This window comes from Zingiber officinale, chromosome 5A, assembly GCF_018446385.1.
Source record: "Zingiber officinale cultivar Zhangliang chromosome 5A, Zo_v1.1, whole genome shotgun sequence".
In the NCBI taxonomy this organism is placed as follows: Eukaryota; Viridiplantae; Streptophyta; class Magnoliopsida; order Zingiberales; family Zingiberaceae; genus Zingiber; species Zingiber officinale.
The window spans coordinates 78,010,735-78,037,871 of NC_055994.1; the positions used below are offsets into that span (position 1 = coordinate 78,010,735).

Below are 27,137 nucleotides of genomic sequence, written 5' to 3' on the forward strand. Positions count from 1 at the left end.
CAAGAGCTTTGTGCATAGGATTATTATTTTTTAATAATTCTATTGTGCCTATCTCAAGATAAAATTATAGGCAGATTATTTTGAAATTGCCATGTGTTTTCATATCTTTAGCTACCTTATCTTTATATTATGAGCATCCTATGGCAGCTTATGTCTAGAATCAATTGCTTTGATAAAGCAAATTGTGTTTCAGGGGAAACATGATTACTTGGTACATAAGAAACTTGATGCACTTCTGTAATTAGATGTTGTCTTCTTAATTGTTCACCGTGAGCGTTTTTGATTTAGGTTGTAGGCTGGCGGCTGGTGGCCCATGAGAAATTTTTATAGAATTAGATCAGTCGTTACAAGTTCGGTGTTATCTGATTTATTATTTTTTTTTGTCCTCAGACTATGATGTAGTAGAAATGTATTAAGTTATCACCTAGATACTCATGGTTCTATTTCTAGTTATGTCCTATTTGTATAGATTTTTTTTGTAATAGGGCGCACAACTATGACATACTGGATTTCTGGATCACCCGTCGCGAGCCTTTTTCAATTTACCCTAGCGACTAGTAAAAAAATTTTATAGGGTTAGATCGGTTATCTTAGATTAGATTTTTTTTTTTTTTAAGAGAGACTTTAGGGTAATGGTATAGCGACGAGACATCTTTTAAGTTTTCTAGGTATCTAAAGATATTCTTTTGATAGATTAGTGGATAATTTTTTTTTGATAGATGATTGATTTAAGAACACTCGACTGAAAGAGCCATTCATTACGGATGCTTCTTAATTTATTCGGGTATTTAGTGAAAAATTTTCATATGTATGATTAATTATTTCGGGATTAATCAATATATTGGATATACGGTGTCAATTGTAAAAAAAAATTGGTAGGTGATGTAAAAGAAAAAGAGCAATTACTTAAGGGGCACAAATCACAAAATGTGGGATATTTTTGCATAATTTACGTGACGAGGAAGAAAGTTATTTTCAAATGTATTCTTTTTGTACATTTGTATTTGTATTTTATTTTTTAAATTCATGTGTTCGATGCTTAACTGATCTGGAAGGTAGACCTTCTCTCTTAGTTTATTTACTAGATAATTTATGTATATTTCTCTAAAGTTTTAGATGTACCACTTCACTCCTCAAGTTTTAAAATTAAAGGTGAATGAAATTCACCCATAAACTAATAAATATGAAATTTCACCTACAACTTATACAATTCAAAATTTATTTAATGAATTTTCAAAATATTCATTTTTAATGTCATTTAAATTCTAATCCTTTAAATTACTTTATCAGTATTTTTACAGCATCACACATGTTAAAACAAAAAAACTAATGAATATTTTTCTATTTATTATCGGGATAAATTAAAAAGTACCCATGACGGATAATAAAAAGTTATCATCTTTTAGTTCATGTTTCATTTAGAGAAATTTTTTTTTACAAATTCATCATAAATGAGGATTAAATCATGAATATCTGAATGATAATCTAGATGCTCTATTAATACACTATAACTCTAGATGATAAATTTAATTAATCTAATTGACTAGTCTTAAAATCATCAATCTGATTTTATAAAAAAAATTTATAGGCCATTAAAATAAATTAAGAAATATGTCAGTATATTTTAATTGCGCAAACAAAATTTTTATAAATATATTATAATTAGGAATCCAATTATAAATATCCGCATGACAATTCCTATCGCATCACACCGTTAAAACGTAAATAGAACATGGTCGTAAGTTATCTATGGTATTATTTGGGTGATTAAAAGATAAAAATTTAATACGTGTAATATTTAAAATAAAAAAGGAAAGGAATACGTGGAAAAAGTCTCTCTCTATATATAAGAAAAAAAAACTCTGGATTTTTTAAATAGGTGTGGACTCCGCTTGCCGAGCAGAACAGCCACCAAGCGATCGCTCGATCTCTCCCGCCGTTCTCCTTTCCAATCACAGATCATGAAGCTTGTTCATCGTGATCTCGTCCGTCGCGGCCCCGGATGCGTCAAAGTCTCCGCTCACATCTTTCTTTTCTTTGATTTTGCGGTTTTTGTTATATTTTTGTGTCCTGATTTTTAGATTATGAACCCTAGATTTGTTCTGAAACCGAGGACTTATGCTTGGTGTTTATTCTTCCACAGATCGTCCCAGAAGAGGACGATGATATGTGGCATGCCTACAATCTGATCTGTATTGGCGATTCTGTTCAAGCTGTTACTGTCAGGTGTGGTTTCTTGTGTTACTTCTTCGATTGTCTGTGTCAGTGGCTGAAACTATGGGTCATAGAGCATAGCTGCTTCTTGTATTTTATATCGACCAGTGGGTTATATTTTTTAATTTACCTCGAGCCCCTTAAGTTAGGGGGTATATTTTAAGCTTGCTAGTTCACAATTTCAAGGCCTACGATTATTCTTTCTGTTAATTCTTTCTAACATGATAAAACTTTGGGAACATTTAATTGCTGTGTGGAATGAGATCAATTTCCAATTAACTTTATGTTTAAGGATTAATCTATTCTTTATTCTTGCTCATGTTTTGTATTTAAAATCATTTTTGGGTTCTTCTAAGCACTGTGGGTAATGAATTTGTTGTCTCCTTTGTGCCACAGGAAGGTTGTACGTGATCTGGCATCTGGAGGCCGAGACACTGAGCGTGTTAAGTTAAAGTTGGAAATTAAAGTTGAGGTAAATTTAGTTTTATGAATTATGAATTAATTGTACCATTTTGTATGGTAGTTATATCAAATGTTCCTGAGATTAGTGTGATGAATTTTATTCATATTAGAATGTGTGTTTGGCAAAATTGTTAAGAATGAATTCTCACTATGCTTGCCTCTTCTTGAGCCCCTCAAGACTGTGAACCTTCTTGTACTGTTACATGTATTTTTCCTGTTTGTACAACATTGTCTCCTTTCAATTTGAGCTGAGCATCTTCGTCCTCCTTAGGTCAGCGAACAACAAAGCCAACCTCCTTGAGCATTGCAAGCCCAAAATTTCTCTAATAGTAGGCATTAAACACCTTCTCTACGTATGTAACTCTTTCCTCCCTCCTCATTGCTTTGCACTAACTCCTCTCCTTGTGTCACCATGTTTTGGTAGGTTTAAGAGGTACTGAGAATTGGTGTTGTTGTCCTTGCTTTTTCATCAAAATCATCTCTAAAACATTTTTCTACTGATTTAAGGGACCAAGTGCAATGAGCATCATAACACGAGTACATGTATCTTAAGAGGCGAAAAAAATTCTTTATTTGAGGTAGTGTCTCCCTCCCTTGCTTACATGGTGATTTTGTTAAGTTCAGGGTTCCAACCAAATGCCTTGGTTGGCGAGGAGCACCAATTAAGAGGATAAGTATCTTGATTGTGTTGCCAACCTCTGTCATCAACATGGTTCGGTGGGATTGTTTATGTAAGTAAGAGATGTATATGTAATTTGCATTGCTCCCCACAAACTAACATGTGATGTATTGTGAACTTATATTGTGTAGTGCAACAACATTGAATCTTTTGGGGAAAGCGTGTTCAAGGTGGCTATGTGGGGTGTTGTGACCATGTTTGTGTATCTTGTGGCATTATAGGGACTAAAAAATTAGAAGAGGGTAGTTTTATTTGGAGAACTAGAAGCGAGGTTATGGATGAGTTGTCTGTCTCGTGTTTATCCTCTCCTAGGTGTATAAACGGTATGGGTCCTAACATTATAAATTTTGACTTCCAGTTGAGTTTGGATAAAGAGGAAAATGAGTTTGGTTATGTTGACATTCATGACTATTTGATGACACCTTTGCTCCTAAATATGTATTGGGTGATGTATACGAGGAATGAGAGAATTTTGCTAAGTCCCAAGGCAAGACATTAAGATTTAAACCTTGTGTACGATTTGCTCTAAGTTTGTGTTGGTACGATCCATTATGGGATTAGTACATTAGGGTGGTGATAGAAGCTTTGGTTTTGAAAGCGAAACAAGGTGAAATATTAGTTATTTAGTAGGTATTGCTATGCACATATGCTTATGTTGAGGATAGAATTTGAATAATGACCACCAATGTTGTTGGGGGATAGATATGGATCATCGGAGTGGATGTGTGATGTCAAAAGTTGTTAAACCTTGTGTCGGACTTGGAAATTTGTCATGTTCAGTGGCGATCAGGGTAGAGGATTATGGAAAACCCTAGGAGTAGTTTGATTGAGATATTAGCTCTTTTGTTGACTTGACCTTAATAAGATGGTAATCAATATGCTTGGGTTGAAATCCTCTGTTGACAAAAACTCCTTTAAATATTTGTTATTTTACTTATGTAGTTCATTATTTATCTTGGATTCTTCATGTCCCGATGTTATAATGCGGTTGTTTTACTTATCACGCTCAAAGATTTTATTAGTACCTTCTTAGAGTTATTATTGTTGTTTAACGTTACTTGAATATAATTATTATTTTTATTTTTCTTTAGAGTTATTATTGCTATTTAAGAATGCAAAGATATATCTCTTATCTTGCTCATGCGTGACTAGAGATTGACATTATGGTACTGACGGATACTTGAAGTAGCATGTTTGAAACATACATATCTTAACATAGAAAATTGACTGCATACCCGCCATACATCGGTTTGGGTATGAGGAGTATATTACATGCATCTTGATGTATCTGAGGGGATTTTAGTTTGGTGAGTATAGAGTGCCCTACGAGTGATGGTAACACAAGTGATAATTAGGGCCACAAGTATTTAACTAAGGATCATATGACTTTAGAGAGATTTTGAGTGTTGGGGTTGGTGTCATTGACTTTATAATATTTTTTAATACCTAACTGAAGACCTTATGAATTTTAGATATGTTGTGGACTTGTGATTGTTAGGTTCTACCTAACTGGGGATCACATGAATGGAGGAATTATAGGTCTGTGACAGTTAGGTATTGTTGACACCTAATTGGATATCATAAGGGCCATTACAATCATGGTGGAATATAGAGGTTATGGTTTTTTTTTTGTCATCTATCTTGAGACTAAGTTACCTAATAGATAGTTTGTGGATTTGCGATGGTTAAGTGTTATCTTTTTTTTTTTTTGGATTAGTAAAATTTATAGCACGAATCAGAGTACAACAACCGGTGTTTAGGAGTTCCTCATGTCTGACAAAGCATCAAATCTGAGAAAACACCCCGGACTAGCATACATGAATTTGCACACACTTGAAGATCCTTTTAATGTCTTACCTCACCTAGGAAACTTCCATTTCGATCCTTTCATACAAAATGAATCATAGATGACAAGGCAAGATGGCGAGCCTTTGTCAGCATTCGACTCCCACGGTAATGTTTTTCGAAGACTCTCCATCCATCAGTAGGTGATCCTCGTCCATAATTCCACAATAGAAGAATATGTGCTCGTGTCTCCAATACTTAGTACTTGCCCAAAAAGTGTACTATTGATCTTCTGGTGTGGAGAAGCCACTATGCCAACATCGAGAAGGTAGTCGCATGACTCGGCTGTAAGTAAGTCTTCCACACTATCTGGGCCCGTGGCTTCTTAGGACTATGATGCCTAAAAAAAATCATATGCCCGTGCTACCCCTCTATCCTGATTGAACCAGTCTCCCAGTCTTTGTCTAACAGCCACTGGGGACCCACCAACCAATAATATAAGATATTGTATTTGTAGTAATCACTTGATCAGAAAGGAATCCGAGTGGGATGCCTCTTATGTCCATACATCAACACACCTCAAGTAAGTATGATGAACCCATTTGATCCAAAGGAAGTCCATCTTTATCCACCGCAGAACCTTAACTAGGAGGGTTAGGTTCCAAGCCCACAAGTCCTGAAATCCCAAGCCACTTTCTTCTTTAGGCTTGCACATATCCGGCCATGACATCGGGGGATGCTTAGAGGTCCACATGAAAGACCATGCTGTAGCCCTATAGTAGTGGCAAGATGGATAACCAGTAGCATCCCACTCCCATAAGCATAGAAGTGATGAGGTGTTACCTAATTGGAGATATTGTGGACCTCTGATATTTGGGTATTATTGATGCCTAATTGGATCTCATAAGGTCTTACAGTTCCAACATGATGCTGAAGTGTCCCCCTGGGTTGATATAAGTGACACGTTTTTTAATGGTTGAGCTTGTGGTTCTCACCTAAGATGTAGCATAGAGGTTTGAGATGGAGTTTGGCATACCTTTGCGATGGATAGATATGAGATGTTATGGTGCATTTGCATTTATGTTTCTTCTTATATTATTTTCTATCCTTATTCTTTGCCATTTATGTTTCTTCTTACGAGGTTATTAACATTTTTTTTTTATCTTCTACTCATCCACATGCCAACCTATGGTGAGTTGTTAGATGTACTTCTACTGTTGTTGTGATACCAATAACATTGTAATGTCCCTTGTGAACTCTTTTTGACTGTGGATAATTACGTACGGCTGTCACAAATCTAGCACAAAAAGTCATTAAGCTAATTAAAGGAAAACTTTGGTGGATAAATATAAATGCTTTGAAGTAGCTGACTCAGTTGAATTCCATTCTTTAGAAACTAGTGATAAAACAAAGGTATAAAGCACCATATTGAATGGTCAAAGGACTTGAGGTAACACAAGTATAAAGCAGCCTTGTCTTAGTAAAAGATGTGTGGAAATCATGAAAAAGGCAAAATGGTGAGAACATTGTGTTTTTTGTTCAGAATGTGGATTATGATAAAGAGGGATCAGTATTGCGTATAAGGGGAAAGAATATCCTTGAGAGTGAACATGTTAAGGTACCCTCTTCCCTGAACATGTTAAGTTCTCTGAACTAAGCTTAGCTTTCTCACATGACCAACTTTCTAGAGTTGCTAATTTGCTTGACACAGATTGGACAATTCCATACGTTAGAGATTGAGCCGCATAGGCCACTTTTGATAAGAAAGGTACCATCTGATTTTCTACCAAAAAATTTCAATTAAATAATCTTATATACTTTTTCTGTCTGTTGGAAATTCAGAAACATGGCCCTGAAATTTCCCTATTTTAGATATAGCTACTGAGTATAAAATCTTACCGTGCCCTAATTTTTATCTTTCTACTTTGATATTTAGTCATTACATATACTGAATACATAAACTGTTTTGTTGCTTTTGAAACCTTGCTGCAAACTATTATTTTATTGTGTTTGATGCAACATGTGTTAGTATTAACCTTAGTATCAATTATGAGATGATTGTAAAGGGCTCCTTTTGTATCATATTTCATTATTAATAAAAGGCAAAGTTGGTTATTATATTTATTTCAATTTTGTACCGAATGAATAAGTATAATAATGTCCTAGAGTAGGACGTTCTAATCTACAATATATCAATTGGTTGAATTGATAGTGAGATATTGTAGATATACATAGAACACTACTCTTAACTATTTCTAGTCAAGTATTAATATGCAAGGACAATATTAATGCGTTGAGACTAGCATGTAGGTCAACGGATGACTTAATTTCACTAGCCATGGATATAAGATATTAGGTTGACACATGGGTATATATTAGAGAATATATACTGAATGACCTGCAATGAGAATGTTTCATGGATTGTTATATGAGTATCATAAACATTCTCATGTGACTATTGGTATGAATAGTCCTTAGACCTGAAGTCACTACGGTTTCCTACATAAGATATTGTATACTTTGGTTTCGGCAAACGTCACTTGTAACAGGGTGGACTATAAAGTCGATCACTGGGTATGTAATAACTTATGCAGAGGGATATGAGTGATATAGATGAGATCTATCTCTTCCATATGATGGAAGTGATATCTGTGAGCCCTTTGATTAGTAGGACAGAAGAAAGCATAACCATGCTTAAATAAGTCAATATGAGATATTGAGCTTATTTGATTGAGTGTGTATACTTAGAGATCAAGAAACACAAAGATTGATAAGAGGATAACACGGTCCCTCATTGATCAATCTAGATATCAAGGATAGAAGGACCAAGTCATATAAGATAATAGCTACGGAAAGGTTAAGTCAGATCTCGATATTCTTGTCATTTGGGTAGCAATGATGACTTGCTAGATGTCACTCGTTGCTTATGTATCTAAAATGTTGATTTGAATACATTGACAACGTTACGCGAACCTATTGGGTCACACACAAAGAATGCGTTAATTTGGAGATGAATTCATATGATTGATCATTAGATTAAATCTAATCCAAATTAGTCTAGTTAGACTCAATTGGATCCAATTATTGAATTGAGCCTAATTCGAATTAGATTCATGGAGTCAATTTGGATTGATGTTCATGGAGTCAATTTAGATTGATGAGGTTTAATGAGTTAGACTCATTGGGTGAATTTGAATTCACCAAGGAAGATGAATGGTCAATTTTGAACCATTGGATTGGAAGACCAAAGGGAAAAATTCTTTGGTATTCTTGAGATGGATATAAATATGATTTATGGATAAAATTTTCATTAGATAAAAAACTTTTAGTCTTCTTCTTACACCACCTTCCTTCTCTTGGCCGAAACCTCCCATCTTGGTTGCTAGCACAACCTTAGGTGGTTTTCTTCTCCAATCCTTGAGTTCGTGAGACGGATGAGAAGCTTGTTCGTGTGGATACCTTTAGAGGCGCGAACGTGTGATCGTGCTATGATCCTAGCTGTCGGAAGATCGAGTGCACGCATCAAAGGTATAACCTTATAATCATGAAGCTTAGTATATTGTTTTGCCTTCGCATGAGTCTTTTGGTAGAGGATCTAGTAAATTTTTCGCTGCGCTTTTCGCGTGTTTAGCGCACTAGATCCCTACAACATGACCTTACATAGGAAATCTTATTAAAAAGGGCAGTCCGGTGTACGAAGCTCCCGCCATACGGGGTCTCGGGGAAGGATCCATTGTATGCAGCCTTACCCTGCTTTTTGCAAGAGGCTGTTTTCAGGATTTGAACCCGTGACCTTTTGGTCACATGGTAATAACTTTACCGTTGCACCAAAGCTCCCCTTCACACAGGAAATCTTATTAAAAAAAAGAATTATTAGTAAAAAAATGCCCGTTACATTGAAGTGGCACCACTTTAATAGACTCAGCCATAAATAGGAAGCAAATGCTCTATTAAACTCATAAAAAGATTCCAAGCCAAAATAGAAAAATTATTCAAAATCCAATATCAATTCAAAATTTGAAATTTAAATTGATTGGCATTAATGTTAACAGTCTTTGTTGTCAAATAAATGGTGGATGAACTCTCCCATAAAGTCATATAAAACAGTATTCTTTTAAATACTTTGATTTACCCATATGGCAGCATTGTCCGTCAGCTTGGAAAATATTCTGATTTAAGTACTGTATTATTTTGCTGAGTTAATTACTAGTAAGATAGCTTTGACTGATAAATTCCATCTTGCTGTCCCAAATTGTTTCGACTTACATGGATATAGGTTGATAATTATTTTGTTGGTGTGTGTTCCTGTAATTTAGTTTTACATGATCATTCTTCTGAGTATGCACCTGCGATTCATTTTCAATTTTAATTGATCAATTCTCCTGATTTTTTAGGAAATTTGGGACTCAGTAGCTCTTGATATTCTTCATCAGGCTTGTGGTATGCTCCCTTAACTTGGATAGTGTTCTCGAGTATTTTCTTTTTGTTCCTTTTGCTAAGTTGCTGTTTCTCTTCATGGCTATGTCAGGATCTCTTTTACATGGCATTAGTATTCCTTATTGTTGCAAAATAGATCTTTTACATATTAGATCTTGGAATATCTATTGTTATCCCCTCGGGGCGGTGCGGTGGTTGAGACATGGGGTGTTGCAACATGAGGTCTTGGGTCGAAACTCGGCGTGTCTGAGCATGCCCTCCCCCATGCCTTGCCCACTTGCACTAATGGCTAGTAGTCACCCATGATTTACCTCCTCCGTGTTGGCCTAAGGACGGGTTGGTGGGGGTGTTGGGGGCGAGTGAACCACCTTTTGCCACATTGGAATATCTATTGTTGATACGAGTTATAGTGAATGGATCCAGGAGATGACATGATGGTTAAAGTCAATGTGATGTGGTAGTTAAAGTCAATGAAGGATGACATCTCTCCACCTGGCGCTGGCTGGCTGCCTAGTGTTAAGGCTCACCGAATAAGCTCGGTCAGATTCCGAGCTAGGCGGAAAAAGGCTGACTAGCCCTTAGGCCGGTCAAACGCAAGGGGTACAGTGCTTTACCCTTGAACTAAGGAGGCAGTGTACTCGGTCACTTAATAGCTGACTGAGTTGGAGGTCGGTCGTCCTTGTGGGCCGGTCAGAATGACCGATCCACCTCACATTCGACCAGTATTAGACCTAGTCAAAGGAAGGGAGGGTTGAATGCCTTACTCTATATAAGCCCCTGTACATATGACCGATCAACCTGATTACCGGTCAGCCATATGAGTATTGGTCTAATAATAAGATTAAACGGGCTTATATGACTACATGCCCGTCTATCACATGCATAAGGGTAAGGTAACTTTATAAATCTAGTCAGGACGCCAAGTGAGCCTTACCTACAAATTATTATACGCCCGGACAGACAGAAGACTGACCGGGCCTAAGACACTTTGGCTTGAAATACCGATCGAACCTCTCAGAACATAGTTTCACTTCTCCGGAATCCTAGTGTACGCCCAGACGAACAAAATACTGACTGGGCCTAAGGGGGCTATCTTCATATTGCGGACCGAGCGAATCTATAGTACGCACAAGTTCTCAAACAGATTTCCAGAACACATGGGCTCATATTATTTCCCGAACGGATTTTTACGTGACCTTCAATACATAACAAAGCATCTCAATGTGAGGACATATATAAAGGCGGTTGGACTTATAGTCCGGCCAGGATATACTCAGCTGACAGTATGCTCAAAGAATTCCAACATGTCAGAATAACAACTATATATCAGAGAATATTCTTCTGGAAACTTATTCAAGGACCATCATGTCTCCCAGATCATTTATAACAGTATATTCTTTCATTATCCTCAGTAATAACAGAAGCTATAAACGATAAAAGAGGTATACATGTGGATATAGGGAAGATTCCTTGGATAATTATTGCACATTACTTAGGTTGTACACTTCCCTTTACCTAACAAACTCTGACACACTTTGTCACCTCATGATTGCGAAGGATATGAGGTGGTATATAAAGGGGGAGCCCTGGGTGAAGGTACGTTTCTGAACATCTGCCACTTTACTCTCGCGTGCACGTTCTCTACTATTCTTCATTCACTCGACCAAACTAGTACTGATTTGAGCGTCGGAGGGCCTTTGCCAGGGACTCTCCCCCCTGGTTTCTAGACGCTGACGTTTTGTTGGCCTAGCTGGTGTGCGCAGGAGCAGAAGGAAGCCTTTCCGTGGAGTAAAAGGTCTTCTTCTAGTCAACCATCAATCTACCATGCCCGGCACACCATCTCTGTAGTTTTCAGGCAGGATCAATTGTCCACTTCATTCTATCTACAAAACCAGTGTGTGTGAAATCATGACATTATAGGACTTTTTTGAAAGCACATAACATCATAACTTTGAGTGGGAAGTCATGGCCTATCAAGATGCCATGTTGTTTTTTTGTTTTCTGCCTGCCTTCATAAGATAGAGAATTTGGTAGTTTATAATCTGCAAGAGATAAAGTATCAAGGGTGAAAACTGAGATGACTCCCCTTTTATCTAAATGATTATTATGGCAGCTTTGCTTTGCTACAATAAATGATTAAAATGACACCATTTGGATTTTCATCAAAGAGACACCCCTCTTTTCCAAAATGCCTTGGTCATCCTCCCCTCCATCGAAATTGTTGATGTGGATCCCCTGGTCTGCCTCCCCTCATCAGTTAACACCATAGTTGTGTCTCCCTCCCCTTGTTTGCATTCCCACCTCCTTGAGCTTGTTGCTACAAATGTGTGCGAAGTTGTGAGCTTCATCGCGTGCAAGGTCTCAACAACCATTGTGTGTCAGGTTGTGGCTGTTGTTGATCGTGAGATCGCAGTCACTACCATGCACGAGGTCGCCACCACGTGCATGAGGTCGTGATTGCCCTCACCACCAACTCCTTCATTGTTGGTGACCATGCTGCCTTCCTCCTCTGTGTGAGGTAGCGTTCACGACCTTGTATGTGGAGTCAAAGACTCAAAGGGGGAGTGAAGAGAGACAGGGGGGCGGGAATGTGTGCTGCCGTGTAGTGGCCATGATTATGATGTTGATGGAGGGGAGGATGATGGGTACATTTTGGGAAAATAGGGTGCCCCTTTGATAAACATCCAAAATAGGGCTCTTTTGATTTGGATTAAAAGGGGTGCCCTTTTTATTTTTGCCCAAATATCAACCTACTATACTCAATCAAGATAAATTTGAATCCTTAACAGAAAAAGGTCATGCTATGTTATGGAGAACACACAATCAACTATTTCATATACAAAATATAGCTCTTTACATTAAATGAAAGGAAAAGAAATATTTGATAGTGTAAACTTGTAATGGTTGCAATATGATCCTTTTGAAATTTGAACTTCATTAATTTTGTAAGACAAGTAAAAGTGCTCCATAAGATTTTGCTTATATCATGGAATGCTATCTATGGATAAGCACGCTTCTTTTTCTCAATGTAAACTAAAAAGTTATTGTCCTTCTGTCACAGATAATTGGGATTGAAAATTCCATTAGATAAATCTTGTTGAATGGTAATTTGATTGGGTTCTTACATAGCTTCCCTCCGCCTTGAGCATCACCATTTAATCTATTCAAGACATAAACAAGTATTAGCATATCTTTGCGTCTTGTTCTATATTTTTTTCTCAAGTTTTATTCTTGAAACGTTGCAACTAATTTTTAGATCCTGGCGCCAGTGCTGACCTTGCTGTTTTACTTATGCAAGAAGGACTTGCTCACTTGTTCCTTGTAGGGAGAAGGTACTGATACTAAAACAATTGAACTCAGAAGTATCCTGAAGACCCTTGCTACTTGAATTTTTTTTATTACTTATTTTACTAGACTACCTGTAAGAATGTCATTACCTACATGCTTTAGAACATTTTACCTTGCACTTATTGCCATAGATCTTCTAGAAAGTGTTTCTGTGTCATTCTTTTTGGTCTATTTTATTGCTGGCCATTACTAATAAGATAGTATGGATTACTTGTTACCTCAAGCTCCTTTTGTTTTGTTTCTCAGTCTAATAAAAAATATCCTCAACATGGTTTGAGAAGTCACTTTCTATGCTACCTTCTCCGCTTATCGAGATGTTCAAAGAATTTGACACCTAACATTACACTGTGTGTGTCTGCATGCCTTGAAACTAATTAATTAACTAGTTGATCTATCATGAATCAGCATAACTACTACTCGTGCCCGAATAGAGACCTCTATTCCTCGTAAGCATGGACCTGCAGTTGCTGGTTATGAATCGGTATGCTCTATTCATGTGACTGGTCTTGGCGATGTCCTTTGAAGCAGAAATTAATAGGATCTCTTTAATTTTCAGGCTTTGAAGAAATTTTTTGAGAATGTTCTCCAGGTAACTTCACTGTTTTACATCCTTTTTAACTAATTTTCTTTGGAAGTTATATCAAGGTTAAGTGAGAAAGCTTCATATCCAGTCTGCTTGTTGGGCCTGATAAATGATGCATCTCATACAGGCTTTTCTGAAGCATATTGACTTTAAAGTTGTCCAATGCGTAGTACTTGGAAGTCCAGGCTTCACAAAGGTTCAATCAATCAGCTTCTATAAAACAACATTTTGCGCAGCTTGTGTGTCATATCTGATGACCTTGATGATTCTGCTACACTGCTATTTTCTTAACATTTGTGCTCTTATATTTATTCTTCTCGGTTGGATTTTTTCCATTTATGCCAAAATTTCAAGTTTAACTTAAGAAATAGCTTTGTAAATCATAAGGCCTTAAAAAATCTGTGAAACAACATATTTTTTCTTTGCATGCTATGATACTTCTACTTGTTAAATTCTGACAACCTGATGGTTCATTATTAACCTTTAAGAGAAAAAATGAAGAAAATATTATATCTATCTCAAGTCTCAATTGTTATTAACAAAGAAAATGTATCACCCTACTAAATCCTACCAAAAACAGGCTCCTATCTCAAAGGTATTTCTAATGGCAAGTTAGCGCCATTAAACTACACTCATATTGAATCTTTAGGATAGTAGCTTCAGTTAAAATAGGATTTATATGAGTTGGGCAACTAAACTTACACAAAAGAGATTAAAATCAATAAATATTTATGGAGAAGCTGGTAGGTCTATTCCAAACATATTGAAGGCTCAAGGAATCCTTGGATCAACAATCTCTCTTGGTCAACTAGCATGCGATCGCAGTCTATTCAGGCTAGCCCAAACAATTGAGTAGGACTTCACATGGATCATATGGTTTTTTTTATGGAGATTGGTCCTATTTCTAGAGTTTAATACCAGAACAACTCCATTTTGTCAAAAGGCTGATTCTATCTTAACATACTTATTTCTCTCAGGGACCCTTCGTGTATTGAGGATAGAAGTGGGAGTAGCTTCAATGAGAGGTTAATACGCTATAGATCGGGTATCAAGCTCCTTGAACTCTTGATGTTGACACAAATGTTGAGGAGAATTTAAGATTATAGAATCACTTTTGTAGTTGAATTTTACTTCAGTGAGTCTATGCTCCCCTTTCACAGTTTGGGTATTGTTAGACATGGGTGTTTCTTTTTAGTCTGAAACATTTTAGTTTGTTAAAAAAAATTCAACTTATGCATCTGCAATGCTTGAAGAAATTGAAGTTTAATTTGGCACGTTTTCTTGTGCTGTATTTGTTATTCAACACTTGCTTTTTTATGTTGCATTACAGGATCAGTTCCGTGACTACTTGCTTTTAGAAGCAGAACGAAGAGACTTGAGAGCCATAATAGAGAATAAATCACGCATAATTCTTGCTCACTGTAATTCTGGATACAAGTGAGTCCCTAGCTCTTGTTTGAATTATATTTTTCTCCTGAGTAAGACAGCCGAGGCCAAAAATATCTTTTAAGATTGACATGAATACAAGTAGTAAAAACTTAGAATACAATCAAGATAAACTTACCTAAAAAAACACCAGCAACTATCCAACTAAAGCAACCTTGAATATTAAAGACTTCATCAGCAGATTGCCAGTGCCCTCATGGATCAAAAAAGCAATAGCCTTTCTAGCATACATTGTTACACAGCTGCTCCTCTATCCATCACACATCTTGACCCTGGTTTCTTAGGCCCCAAAGCAGAATTAGAATAAGTGGTCTTTATCCTCATGAAGTCTATGATGATGCACAAGCAGTACTAATGCTCAATGGTAACTCCACACTGGCAATTTTAAATTTGAATTATTTTAATTACTTATGGTTTGTTGAAATTAAATATGGAGTTTGAGTTGTTTACACCTCACAGGAACTATATAAAAGATAACATCTTCTTTTAAAAACTTGTCTTTTACTTGTTATTTAAAGTCTGTCCATGGAAGCTTCAAAATGTTCTCTTCTTCAGTAGATATTTCATGCTTGTAACTTGAATTTTGTCATCAGTAAGTTAGTTGACTTGAATGCCAAGTACCTATTAGCACAATCATAGCCACCCACTAGTGAAAGTCCCTCTTGAACATCTATATATTAGCACGAAACAACATCTTTATTTTTCCACACTCAGCCTGTGGCCATATTTGCACTATTTCCCTGAGTTAAACTATGTTGGACCTTGCTTGATGGGGATGCATATTTGCTTTCACTTGTTGTTTGGACCTCACGTTTTGACATTCTAAGCATTTGCTTGAAACTGTATCATCAACATTGTGAATGAGAAGGTTTTCGTAATTCATTTTTTGTTCATTTTTTTGCAGACATAGCTTGAAGGAGGTGTTGGATGCCCCATCAGTAATGACTTTAATAAAAGACACAAAAGCTGCACAAGAGGTAGTAACATGTTCAAAGTAGTATGAATGTCTTGTCTTGTCTGTTTTTCAAATTTGTGCCTTGTTTTTCATATCATGGTTTCATTTTTTTATCCACATCTTTTTTGTGATAACGTGTTAGAATATGTAAAGAATTCATTTCTTTTTCAGGTTCGCACTTTGAAGGATTTCTATGCTATGCTTTCAAATGTAAGCCATCTTGAACTACTGCTGGCATGAGCTTGAAGCATTTGTTTTTCGTAAAAATGAAAGCTTCTTTTTTATACATTAAAAAAAAACGATAGCATATGAAGTTACAAACCTACGTTGACCTATATATAAATTATCCTTGTCACTGAAGGCTTTGCTAATTAAACTAAGAGAATTTAATCGACCACTTTTTGTTAGATTTGTCACTGCAGTGTCTGTTTAAATTCACAGTTTTATGCTTCTAATGGAGATGTTGAAACATGAAAGTCATTTAAAAAACTTTAAGCTCATTAACATGAAGTCTTGGTGATACTTTTTTCAGACCATAATTATATTATGCTTGATGCCATCTTCTTTGAAAGTGCAAACCATGTGCATATACAGGATTCTGCACGTGCTTGTTATGGACCAAAACATGTTGAGATTGCGCATGAGCGAATGGCCATCCAAACACTTCTGATTACAGACAGTCTTTTTAGGTAAAACATATTCTTTTACTACTCCATTCTCCATTTATGCATTATAGTCATTCTATGTCACATAACCCATTTGTTCACGCTCTTGTTGCAATTATGTGCATAAAAGTAGTCCTAGAATGATATTTTTGACAAATTTGCAAACAATTGTTTAATTTGTGAAATTACCATATGCTTGTTTGCCTTGCCAACTAATAATCTTGACAGCAACTTTGTGATGATCTGATCAAGCAGAAATGTACTAAACTATGAAAACCAGTTAAGGAAACATTTGTCACAATGACTCACCATATACTATATTATAATATCAGTTCTTTGTTAAAGAATAATATTTTCCCATCTTAAAACAAATTCTCATCTTGCTTGTAAAGAAAAAAATCGGACTTAAAAGTTCCAGACCCAGTTCATTGACAAACCTATAGGAACTTAGCAGCCTGAACTTTTATGCACCGTCACATATCAAGGCTACATTTATTTTGCGTGTAGGATTTTGAACAAATTTCTCTCCCCATCTTGTCGATGACCCTCTCCCTCCCCCTCTATCCTGGTGTGCTTGACACCATCCAAAAATCCTATCTTTTTCACCAACACAAGCCGATTAAGGTTATCACAAAGCGAATGGATTTCTCTCCCCATCTCACCCCCCTCGTTCCCCTTCTCTCTCCGTCCACCTCTCTCTTGGTGTGCTTTGACACCATTTGGAAACCCTCTGTCTTTTTTTGTCAACACAAGCCAATTAAGGTGAAACACACGGCAACTTTGAGTTTCGCAAAAACACAATTGTTATCTCCTCATGGATGATCTTCTTTACATAATGATAAATTTTCCTTCACTTGGCAATCTATAAATTTTTTAATATATTGCTTAACCTTATACATTGAAGAAATCATATTTCAGATTATTAATATATATATCATATTAACTTATTTTGCGTAGTTGAAGATAGTCGCAACCGCTTCAAAAGCACAGCCATGCTGATTTCTCTACATTGATAGACTATGCTCTCATAGCAATTGATGCTATGGGAGTATAGTTCTCAATTTGTTTGATAGCGAAGTATAATTTACCATTTGGATATTTTCTACTAGTTCCTTTTGATAAAGTTAGAGTCACTAATAATTGCATATGTGATTGAGAATCTAAGATCAAGAGACTCAAGGATTAAGAATAAACTAGTCAATTTTCCTATAAAGGATGTGACTTTGATACTATGATTGTGGTGCCATTGCAACTTTGATAATAAAAAAATAATTGGTAGGCTATTCGAAAATCACTTTATAGATTGATTCTGGAGTGTCAGATTAATTCTGGCAATGACACAGCTTTGATACTATGATCATGGTGTTGTGGTCGCTTAGGTGTTATTAACAAAAATGTGGAGACTTGTAGCTTTCTCATTTAGAGCTTTGGTACTTAAAAAATAACTTGTGGATTATTGAAAAGCACATCATAGATTAGTGCCATAGTGTCCAGTTGATTCTGGTGATGACACTATATTTGTAATGACATTGTCCATCTTCTCAACCATTCTCTTCCCTTGAAAAAAATTATACAGTACTAGGGGCCCTAGTGAAGTACATAGAGGATTTTAAACACTTACAAGAGCACAATCACTATTGTAGTTCGTAATTTTTTTTAATATCAGAACTGACCACTGCTGCAGATAAAACAGGTACCAAACCCACCTAACCAATCAATTTACAGTAGTGGTCAATTATAACGCCAAAAATTAAGAACTGCAGTTGCCTAATTGTATTCGTGTAATTAAAATCATCTGTGTATCTCTAGGGCTTATGGTACCATATTTTTTTTCTACTAGAAGAGAAGATTTACAATACCATTAATCTGACCAATATGGTCTCATCACCTGAATCAATTGACACTGATACATAATGCACTTTTAAAGTAGTTTACATGTTATTTTTTAACTGCCAAAGTTCTAGATATGAAAGCTACAAATGTTCTTCGTTTGTTAATTACATGAAGTTGCCATGATACTACAATCCTAATATCAAAGCTACATCATTTATAATAAACTTAAGTAGTGTATGCTTAATTGTTAAGAACTGTCTCTCTTGATCTCAATTTTCAATCATATATATAATTGTTTATGACTCTAATTTTATTGAAAGAAATAGTAAAATGTATCCAAATGGTGAGACAATTACCATTCTGTGTTGTCTCTTGGTCAACTGTACTTTGCTGCCAAAATATTTGCGAGCTTTATTTACATGGCATCAACTACCTATGAGAGGACTCTTTTTTCTTCCAGCACTTTCTATTAATTTGTAAAAACCTTTATTGGGCATTCTTGTTGAGGTGGCCGCAACTATTATTCTTTCTTTGGCAGTTTTTTTTGTCATAATTTCACAATACAACAAATACAAACATAATATTGTATTAATATTCAAATTTAATTTATCAACGTATAAGGCTAACTAATGCATTTAAAAAAATTTATCTATAACCAAGGGGTAGAGAAGTGCAAAACTCAAAGCTGGCTAGTGTTCTGCTTGACTTGATTGGCTTGCTTTGCCGAAGAAACTGGGATTTTGATAACATGCTTTAAAATAAAAATAAAAATCCATTACGGTTAAAAAATATTAGAAGTTCTATCCAAGCAGGACAGATGTGCACGAAAGGGGGCCTCAACTAGCTTCTGTGTGAAAGAGGCCTTCACCAAGTTCTGCCCCTATTATACCACTAGATGTCATATTTTGATGGAGCAAGACAAGGGAGACAGTAAATAGGCTTATGGAAGATATGCAAGCTAGTGGTGGCCTGATTTTAGTTGGCCACTATGATGTATAATTATTTACATTCTCACAAAGACAAAATTTCAAATTTGGGCCTTTGTAAATTTTATTTCTTGAAGGAAAAAGTTGCAAACTTGAAGCTGACTGACCTCTTGTACCCGACTTTCTAAAGTAATATTGCTGTCATTTGATGAACATTTTTTGTCAATGAGTTCAAATGCATTTGAAGGCAAAATTTTATTAGAGGACTGATAACAAGAAAAACCTTTGGCCTCTTGGAAAGCAAAAGAAATAGGCACATTTACACCACAGTAAGAAGCAAATAATTCATATGCTATATATTCATTATGTTGCTTTTTTCAAGAACTATACGTGACAATTGTTTGCAATTAGTCGACTGCTTATGAAGGCTTGGATTTAGCAAGTTCCTTCATAATCTGTTTAGTTGATTATCTATTTATGCTATATCTGAATTTTAGAATTGCAGGATTTACATTTCTTTTGCTAATTATATTGCTATATTTACGTAATTTTTTTTTTTCCTCAGAAATTCTGACATTGCCACAAGGCAAAAATACGTTAACTTAGTTGAATCAGTGAAGGAATCAGGTGGCAATGCGCTTATTTTTTCCTCAATGCATGTATCTGGAGAACGTAAGTTGTGTAATTGGATATATTCTTTTCATTGTTACTTGTCTCTCATTATTGTTCTTTCTTTTCACATGAACAAATCTATAGCATGGTGTCCTTTCCAAGTTACAAAATTTGTTGTTTCATCATCATGTCTTTTGTCCTGTTTGTGTTGAAAACAGAGTTGGCCCAGTTGACTGGAGTTGCAGCTATACTGAGGTTTCCCCTGCCAGATTTGGAAGACATTGAGATGTGATCAAACAATCAATCAACTATAGGAAACTTTTAAGATATTAATGCAAGCTTCATCTGTCATCAGCTCTTCCCTTAGTGAGCAGAAGCCAATGAATGATGTGTTATTCAATAAGTAATGTTGGAAATTCTCTCACTCTTAATTATGTAATTAATATTATGCATGCTTGCTCATGTATGCACTTGGTGCTTTTTTCACCAAGTCACTAGGGCAACTGCTGAATTTTCGATGAGCGTCAATTGAAAGGAGTCGATGTGCACACTTTGTAGTTTATTGGTATTTTATATTTTCTTTCCCCCCCCTAAAATTCTGTATTTTCATTCAAGTTATAGTTGATTTAAAGTATGAGTAATTGCCTGATAGAGAAGAGGAAGCCGACTTCGCCAATCAGCTTCTCGACTACATAGCAGGTAGTAAATATTGTACGAAAAGTTGTATCATTCAAGAATCTGACATCTACCATAAGATTATTCCAACTCTGTCAAATTTTCTTAGATTCATAGGTTTACATGTGTATATATTATAAGTATTCTGGGTTGGTTTCGATATGATCAACTGAGGTAAGTTAGATTTTGCGTATTTGATACCTTTGTCTAAGTATGTAGGGATTTAAGAACATAAGAAGTCGAGCGAAAGACATAGCTAATGAGAAAGATGACACGGGAAGTGAGTCGATGGACTCGGTACATCCAAAGGACGAGGTGTTGTGGAATAGTACATTGGCGAATAAGAAGAATGCACGTGATATTTTTGAGGGACAAGAAGTTGGAGAAGAAGATTGCTTGAGGAGAAAGTCGAAGTTAAATTCGGGTGAGCTCAACTTTAGACGGTCGAAGGATCACCTAAGCAACTAGACAAGTCAACACTGAGTTGAACGTGTCTAGGCACCCGGATCAGGTCCAAGCGCCTGAATTAGAATGGGTTAGATCGCAAAGCCGTTGCGGCGAAGAGGATTAACACAGAGCCACGTCAGCCAAATCCAGACACTTGGACCGTGTCTAAGCGCTCGGGAATCGATAAACGCTTATCAGGAAGCCGTTATAAAGTGAATAGAGGTGACCATGTCCAAACGCCCGGACTGGGTTGAGGCGCTCGAGAGCTGTCACGTCAACAAAATGCTAGTTTGATTAGTGGCAATAAATAGAATCCTGATTCTTGCATTTTTGTAGAACACACTCGTACTTTTAATTTTTCCTTTTGTTAGTTTGTTAGTTCTTTCAACGCATGTAAGAGCTTTCTCTGCCAACATCAAAGGAGAAATTTAGTGAGCTTTCACTGTCTTGAATTAGTAATCTTTTCGATGGCAAACCAAGTAAAATCTATGTGTCTCTTACTTTCTTTTTATGTTTTTATTTTTTTATTAAACTAATGTGTGTTCCTCGGTGAGTTTCAAAAGCAAGAGAAGTGCTAACCTTTTATTATAGGATATTCACCCCTCCCCTTCGGGTTACACGAGACCAACACTTGGTATCAGAGCAAGACTCGGTTTAGAAGGACTAATCGTCAACTTAAGCAACATGGAGATGGTCAGATCTAACATTCACTTGCCAAAGTTTGAGGGGGGAGTTCGCAATATGAAAAAAAAATGGAGGTATTTTTTAAAATAGATTTTGATTTATTATTAATAATCAAATATGGTTTTACAGTACCCAAAGATTAACATGGAGAAAAAAAAAGTTTGCCTGGAACAAGGAACATGCTAACTTCGTGGCTAATGGAAAAACAAAATTTCATTTGCTAACCAGGTTACCACCTCAAGAAGTCAACCATATCGACAACTATAGCTCGGCCAAAGAATTCTGGGAGAAATTCTTGGAGTTTCACGAAGGAACATCGGAGGCCAAGCTAGCAAGACAAGACATCATCCGAAATCAACTAACTAACCTCCGGATGGAAGAAGGGGAAAAGGTGACTCAACTGCACGCTAAGATCAAAGAACTGATCACAGAACTCAACAACTTTGGAGAATTGGTAACGAATAAGGATTCATTGAGGTATGCCCTAAATGGATTCCAAGAACACTGACATGGACATCTAAGTAGACTTCTACTATACCTCCAAGGACTCGAACTAAGTGTTGGGTTGAGACACACGTGAAGGGGATCGCATGGTTTTCAAAAGCATGTATTTTCGTTAAAAAAAAAAAAAAGATACTCAACGGAAAATTAAGTAAGACAGAGAAATAGAAAAATAAGCAAAAACACGATTAGGTTTTTATTTGGTTCGGATGCTTCAGCAACTCCTACTCCAATACCCAGGTCCTGTAGACTTATCGACAAGAAATCCACTAAGTCCTCTTCAGGAACCACCGGATGAGTAATCGAATACAAAAAGAGTCGGAGAAGTGTAACACACTAGACTTCCCTGTTTGCAGAAAGTAAGTACATTAATTAACTTTTTACCAAACATTATTTATAGTCGATCGACTCAAACTCGGTGTTTGGGTGACTTCTTGGCGGCAACCAGGCGTAGTAGAGTTTGTTGGGACCGAAAAGTAGCTAGAGGGGGGGTGAATAGCTCGTCGCGTGATTCTTGGTTGACGTTGCTTGTTTCTTCGAAGATGTGCAGCGGAAAATACAGAAACAAAAGCATACAACGCTAACACGGTTGGTTTACTTGGTATCCACCTCACAAGAGGTGACTAGTCCAAGGATCCACACCTACTCACGCACCCTCCACTAATAAAAATCTCCTTTATGGTAACTATCAAAGGCGGAGAAGCCCTACAATGACTCTCAATACAAGAAGAAAGGGAAAGGTAATGAAATACAAGCTTACAATGAGTGCAGAAACCCTAACCCTAGCTTTCTTCCTTGTCTTTGATCCGCCTCTTGACTTGGAAAACCTCCAAGATCCTTCAAGAACTGGCGATCTGAGCTTTGAGAGCGCTGTGGAGAAGCTGGCGAGAGATCTAATATGAAAACCGTGAAGAGATGCCGCAGCCATTGCACGCCTGCAGCTCAAATACGACGCAACGGTCGGATCCCGATCGATTCGAAAGTTCCCAATCGATCGGGGAGGCTTTGGATCGATCCACGGATCGATCCAGAGCGCCTCTGTGCTCTGGGAAAACATCTGGATCGATCCACGGATCGATCCAGCGCTTATCGCGCGAACCAGCAGCGTCCCAATCGATCGGCTGATCGATTGGGACCTCTGGATCGATCCACTGATCGATCCAGAGGCCCTCTATTCGTTGGGAAAGGCCTGGATCGATCCACTGATCAATCCAGAGGCTCTCTGTTCGCTGGGAAAGGCCTGGATCGATCCACTGATCGATCCAGCTCCTGGATCAATCAACTGATCGATCCAGCCCTTTGGTTTTTGCCCAAAACCAAGTCTCAAGCCTCTCAAACCAACATTCGGTCAACCTTGACCTGTTGGTATATCATGCCTAGCATCTGGTCACTCCCTTGACCTACCAGGACTCCCCACCAAGTGTCCGGTCAATCCCTTTGACCCACTTGGACTTTTCTCTTCGTGCCAAGTATCCGGTCACTCCCTTGACCTACTTGGACTTCTACCAGATGTCTGGTCAATCTTGACCCATCTGGATTCCCCCGTGCCTGGCTTCACTCACTAGGACTTTCTTCTGCCTGGCTTCACTCACCAGGACTTTCACCTAGCTTCACTCACTAGGGTTTTTCATCCGCCTAGCTTCACTCACTAGGACTTTCATCTGCCTGGCTTCACTCACCAGGACTTTCTTCTACCTGGCTTCACTCACCAGGACTTTCACCTAGCTTCACTCACTAGGGTTTTCCATCCGCCTAGCTTCACTCACTAGGACTTTCACCTGGCTTCACTCACCAGGACTTCCAATCTGCATAGCTTCCCAGTTAGGACTTCCCAGTTAAGTATCCAGTCATCCTTGACCTACTTGACTCTTCTTCATCCACACTGATCAGTCCCTGATCAGAATCTCCTCACATGAACAACCGCACCTACATTGCCCATTGTGTCTACATATATTGTCAAACATCGAAACTGTGACCAAGACTCAAGCTTGGTCAACTCAGTCAACCTTGACCTAAGGGATATTGCACCAACAATCTCCCCCTTTTTGATGTTTGACAATACCTTTAAGTTTGGACCATTCTGAGTTAAGCTAATCCCATAACCTTAACTCCATTCATGCCAAAGTATGAATGTTGGTTCCCTTCATTCTCCCCCTATGACTTCCCCCATAGGTAATGAAGGCATAACTTAACCACACTTTCTCCCCCTATTGGCACACATCAACCCATCTTTGAGAACACATCAACCCATGCCTCAATTTTTTTGGGCACACTTCAACAAATGCCCCATTGTTGAAAACTCTCCCCCTGAAGAGTTGCTCATCGTTGTTCACAACTTCACTCATTGTGATCAACATAATAATGAAAGTCTCATACCCTTCATTATCTCCGATGCTCACCCTGGAGCATTAACATGGTCTAACGACCCAAATGAAAGTCCCATACCCTTCATTTATTCTTAACCCTACATTCTTCCTCAATGTAGGTAAATGCCCATCCTTGAGCATTATCCACTTAACGGAAGGTTAACCACCTTCCAAGGTTCATGAAAAATAATTTTCATGCCTTTAAAGAGTCCCTCCCCCTAAAGAGTCCTTGATCCGCCTCTTGACTTAGAAAACCTCCAAGATCCTTCAAGAACTGGCGATCTGAGCTTTGAGAGCGCTGTGGAGAAGCTGGCGAGAGATCTGATATGAAAATCGTGAAGAGATGCCGCAGCCATCGTACGCCTGCAGCTCAAATACGACGCAACGGTCAGATCCCGATCGATTCGAAAGTTCCCAATCGATCGGGGAGGCTTTGGATCGATCCACGGATCGATCCAGAGCGCCTCTGTGCTCTGGGAAAACGTCTGGATCGATCCACGGATCGATCCAGCGCTTACCGCGCGAACCAGCAGCGTCCCAATCGATTGGGACCTCTGGATCGATCCACTGATCGATCCAGAGGCTCTCTGTTCGCTGGGAAAGGCCTGGATCGATCCACTGATCGATTCAGAGGCTCTCTGTTCGCTGGGAAAGGCCTGGATCGATCCACTGATCGATCCAGCTCCTGGATCGATCAACTGATCGATCCAGCCCTTTGGTTTTTTCCCAAAACCAAGTCCCAAGTCTCTCAAACCAACATCCGGTCAACCTTGACCTGTTGATATATTATGCATAGCATCTGGTCACTCCCTTGACCTACCAGGACTCCCCACCAAGTGTCCGGTCAATCCCTTTGATCCACTTGGACTTTTCTCTTCGTGCCAAGTATCCGGTCACTCCCTTGACCTACTTGGACTTCCACCAGATGTCTGGTCAATCTTGACCCATCTGGATTCCCCCGTGCCTGGCTTCACTCACTAGGACTTTCTTCTGCCTGGCTTCACTCACCAGGACTTTCTTCTGCCTAGCTTCACTCACCAGAACTTTCACCTAGCTTCACTCACTAGGGTTTTCCATCCGCCTAGCTTCACTCACTAGGACTTTCATCTGTCTAGCTTCACTCACCAGGACTTTCTTCTGCCTGGCTTCACTCACCAGGACTTTCTTCTGCCTGACTTCACTCACCAGGACTTTCACCTACCTTCACTCACTAGGGTTTTCCATCCGCCTAGCTTCACTCACTAGGACTTTCACCTGGCTTCACTCACCAGGACTTCCAATCTGCATAGCTTCCCAGTTAGTACTTCCCAGTTAAGTATCCAGTCATCCTTGACCTACTTGACTCTTCTTCATCCACACTGATCAGTCCCTGATCAGAATCTCCTCACATGAATAACCGCACCTGCATTGCCCATTGTGTCTACATATATTGTCAAACATCGAAATTGTGACCAAGACTCAAGCTTGGTCAACTCAGTCAACCTTGACCTAAGGGATATTGCACCAACAGAGTTGTAGCAGGGCAGCAACAGCAAGTCGGAGCAGTCAGAAAGTCGATCGAACGCGTAGAAGCTCTTATGGAAGTTGTGTTCAAAGCCTTGGGCGAAACACCCTTATAAAGAGCATGAAAGACACCTTCCATAGCCTTAAAAGTGCCTCCAACCTATGAAGTTTGATCCCGAACTTCTTACTCCTCATCTACGACAAAGTTTGAAGTTTATCTTACGGAAGGCGCCTTCCACAACACTGAAGGTGCCTTCCGTGAACAGTATGAAGACGCCTTCCAATTTTTGAAGGTGCCTCGGGTACTGTTCAACCGAGGCCTTTTTTGCTACTTGATCCTGTCCGAACCAGGCTCAATGGACGCTGGGGATGTGGCGCTCCCTGCTGGATCCTCGAGCGCTCCGGCGAACCTGCAACAAAACCGAGCCGGGGGGGTGTCCCGGCGACGGCCCTCCGACGCTCAAGTTAGGCGAAGGAATAAGAAAGTGGCTGAGAAAATGGAGACTTGCGTACCTCCGGTTGAAGAAATGGAGGCCTTATATAGACCTCTCGAAGGAGCCTAGGCACACCAATCGAAGCTATCACCTGCTTTCGACCATGCCTAGGTGTGGGCCTGTCAGAAGGGCATCCATAAGACCATACTGCTACTGTATCAACCTTTCCGTGATGTGAAGGTGGGGCCTTTAATAGTGTCATCTTGCGTATAGTCTAATCATCATGCCTTTGCTGACATATCATATCCCGAGCCAAGTGAATAGGCCGCTCGGCTAACCAGTGTTCCCTCGCCACGATTCCGGCCGAGCGGACACCTCTGCTCGGCCATTCTGTCCTCGGCCGAGTGGACACCTCTGCTCGGCCACTCGGCTCTGGTTCTTCTGCTTTGGCGTCGGAAACCCCAACCTTTGGCTGGGTAATCTCTGGTTCTGCTCGGACGGGACCCCATCTGTGGGTCCCCCAATCTTACCGCCGGATCACTTGCCTCCCCTTCAAGTCTAGTCGAAGGAGGCAGTGAGTCC

At 38.4% G+C, this 27,137-nt stretch overlaps 1 protein-coding gene across 1 annotated transcript; it reads left to right on the forward strand.

Moving 5' to 3' along the window:
* The first annotated feature begins 1,858 nt into the window (after positions 1–1,858).
* On the forward strand, positions 1,859–20,579 carry LOC121980664 (protein PELOTA 1-like). Its single transcript, XM_042532800.1, has 16 exons — positions 1,859–2,012; positions 2,144–2,226; positions 2,611–2,686; positions 6,684–6,758; positions 6,852–6,908; positions 9,535–9,580; positions 12,834–12,909; positions 13,331–13,406; positions 13,482–13,514; positions 13,636–13,704; positions 14,839–14,945; positions 15,859–15,931; positions 16,081–16,119; positions 16,504–16,598; positions 19,899–20,005; positions 20,164–20,579. The coding sequence occupies exons 1-16, from the start codon at positions 1,962–1,964 to the stop codon at positions 20,235–20,237; spliced, it is 1,137 nt and encodes a 378-aa protein (XP_042388734.1). The 5' UTR covers positions 1,859–1,961; the 3' UTR covers positions 20,238–20,579.
* The last annotated feature ends 6,558 nt before the right edge of the window (positions 20,580–27,137 follow it).

Excerpts from the sequence above, each read along its gene's own strand:
- LOC121980664 (XM_042532800.1), top strand. The coding sequence starts at position 1,962 with ATGAAGCTTGTTCATCGTGATCTCGTCCGTCGCGGCCCCGGATGCGTC. Across the intron at positions 2,013-2,143 it reads GCGGCCCCGGATGCGTCAAA|ATCGTCCCAGAAGAGGACGA; the intron begins GTCTCCGCTCAC and ends ATTCTTCCACAG. Across the intron at positions 6,909-9,534 it reads GGCCACTTTTGATAAGAAAG|GAAATTTGGGACTCAGTAGC; the intron begins GTACCATCTGAT and ends CTGATTTTTTAG.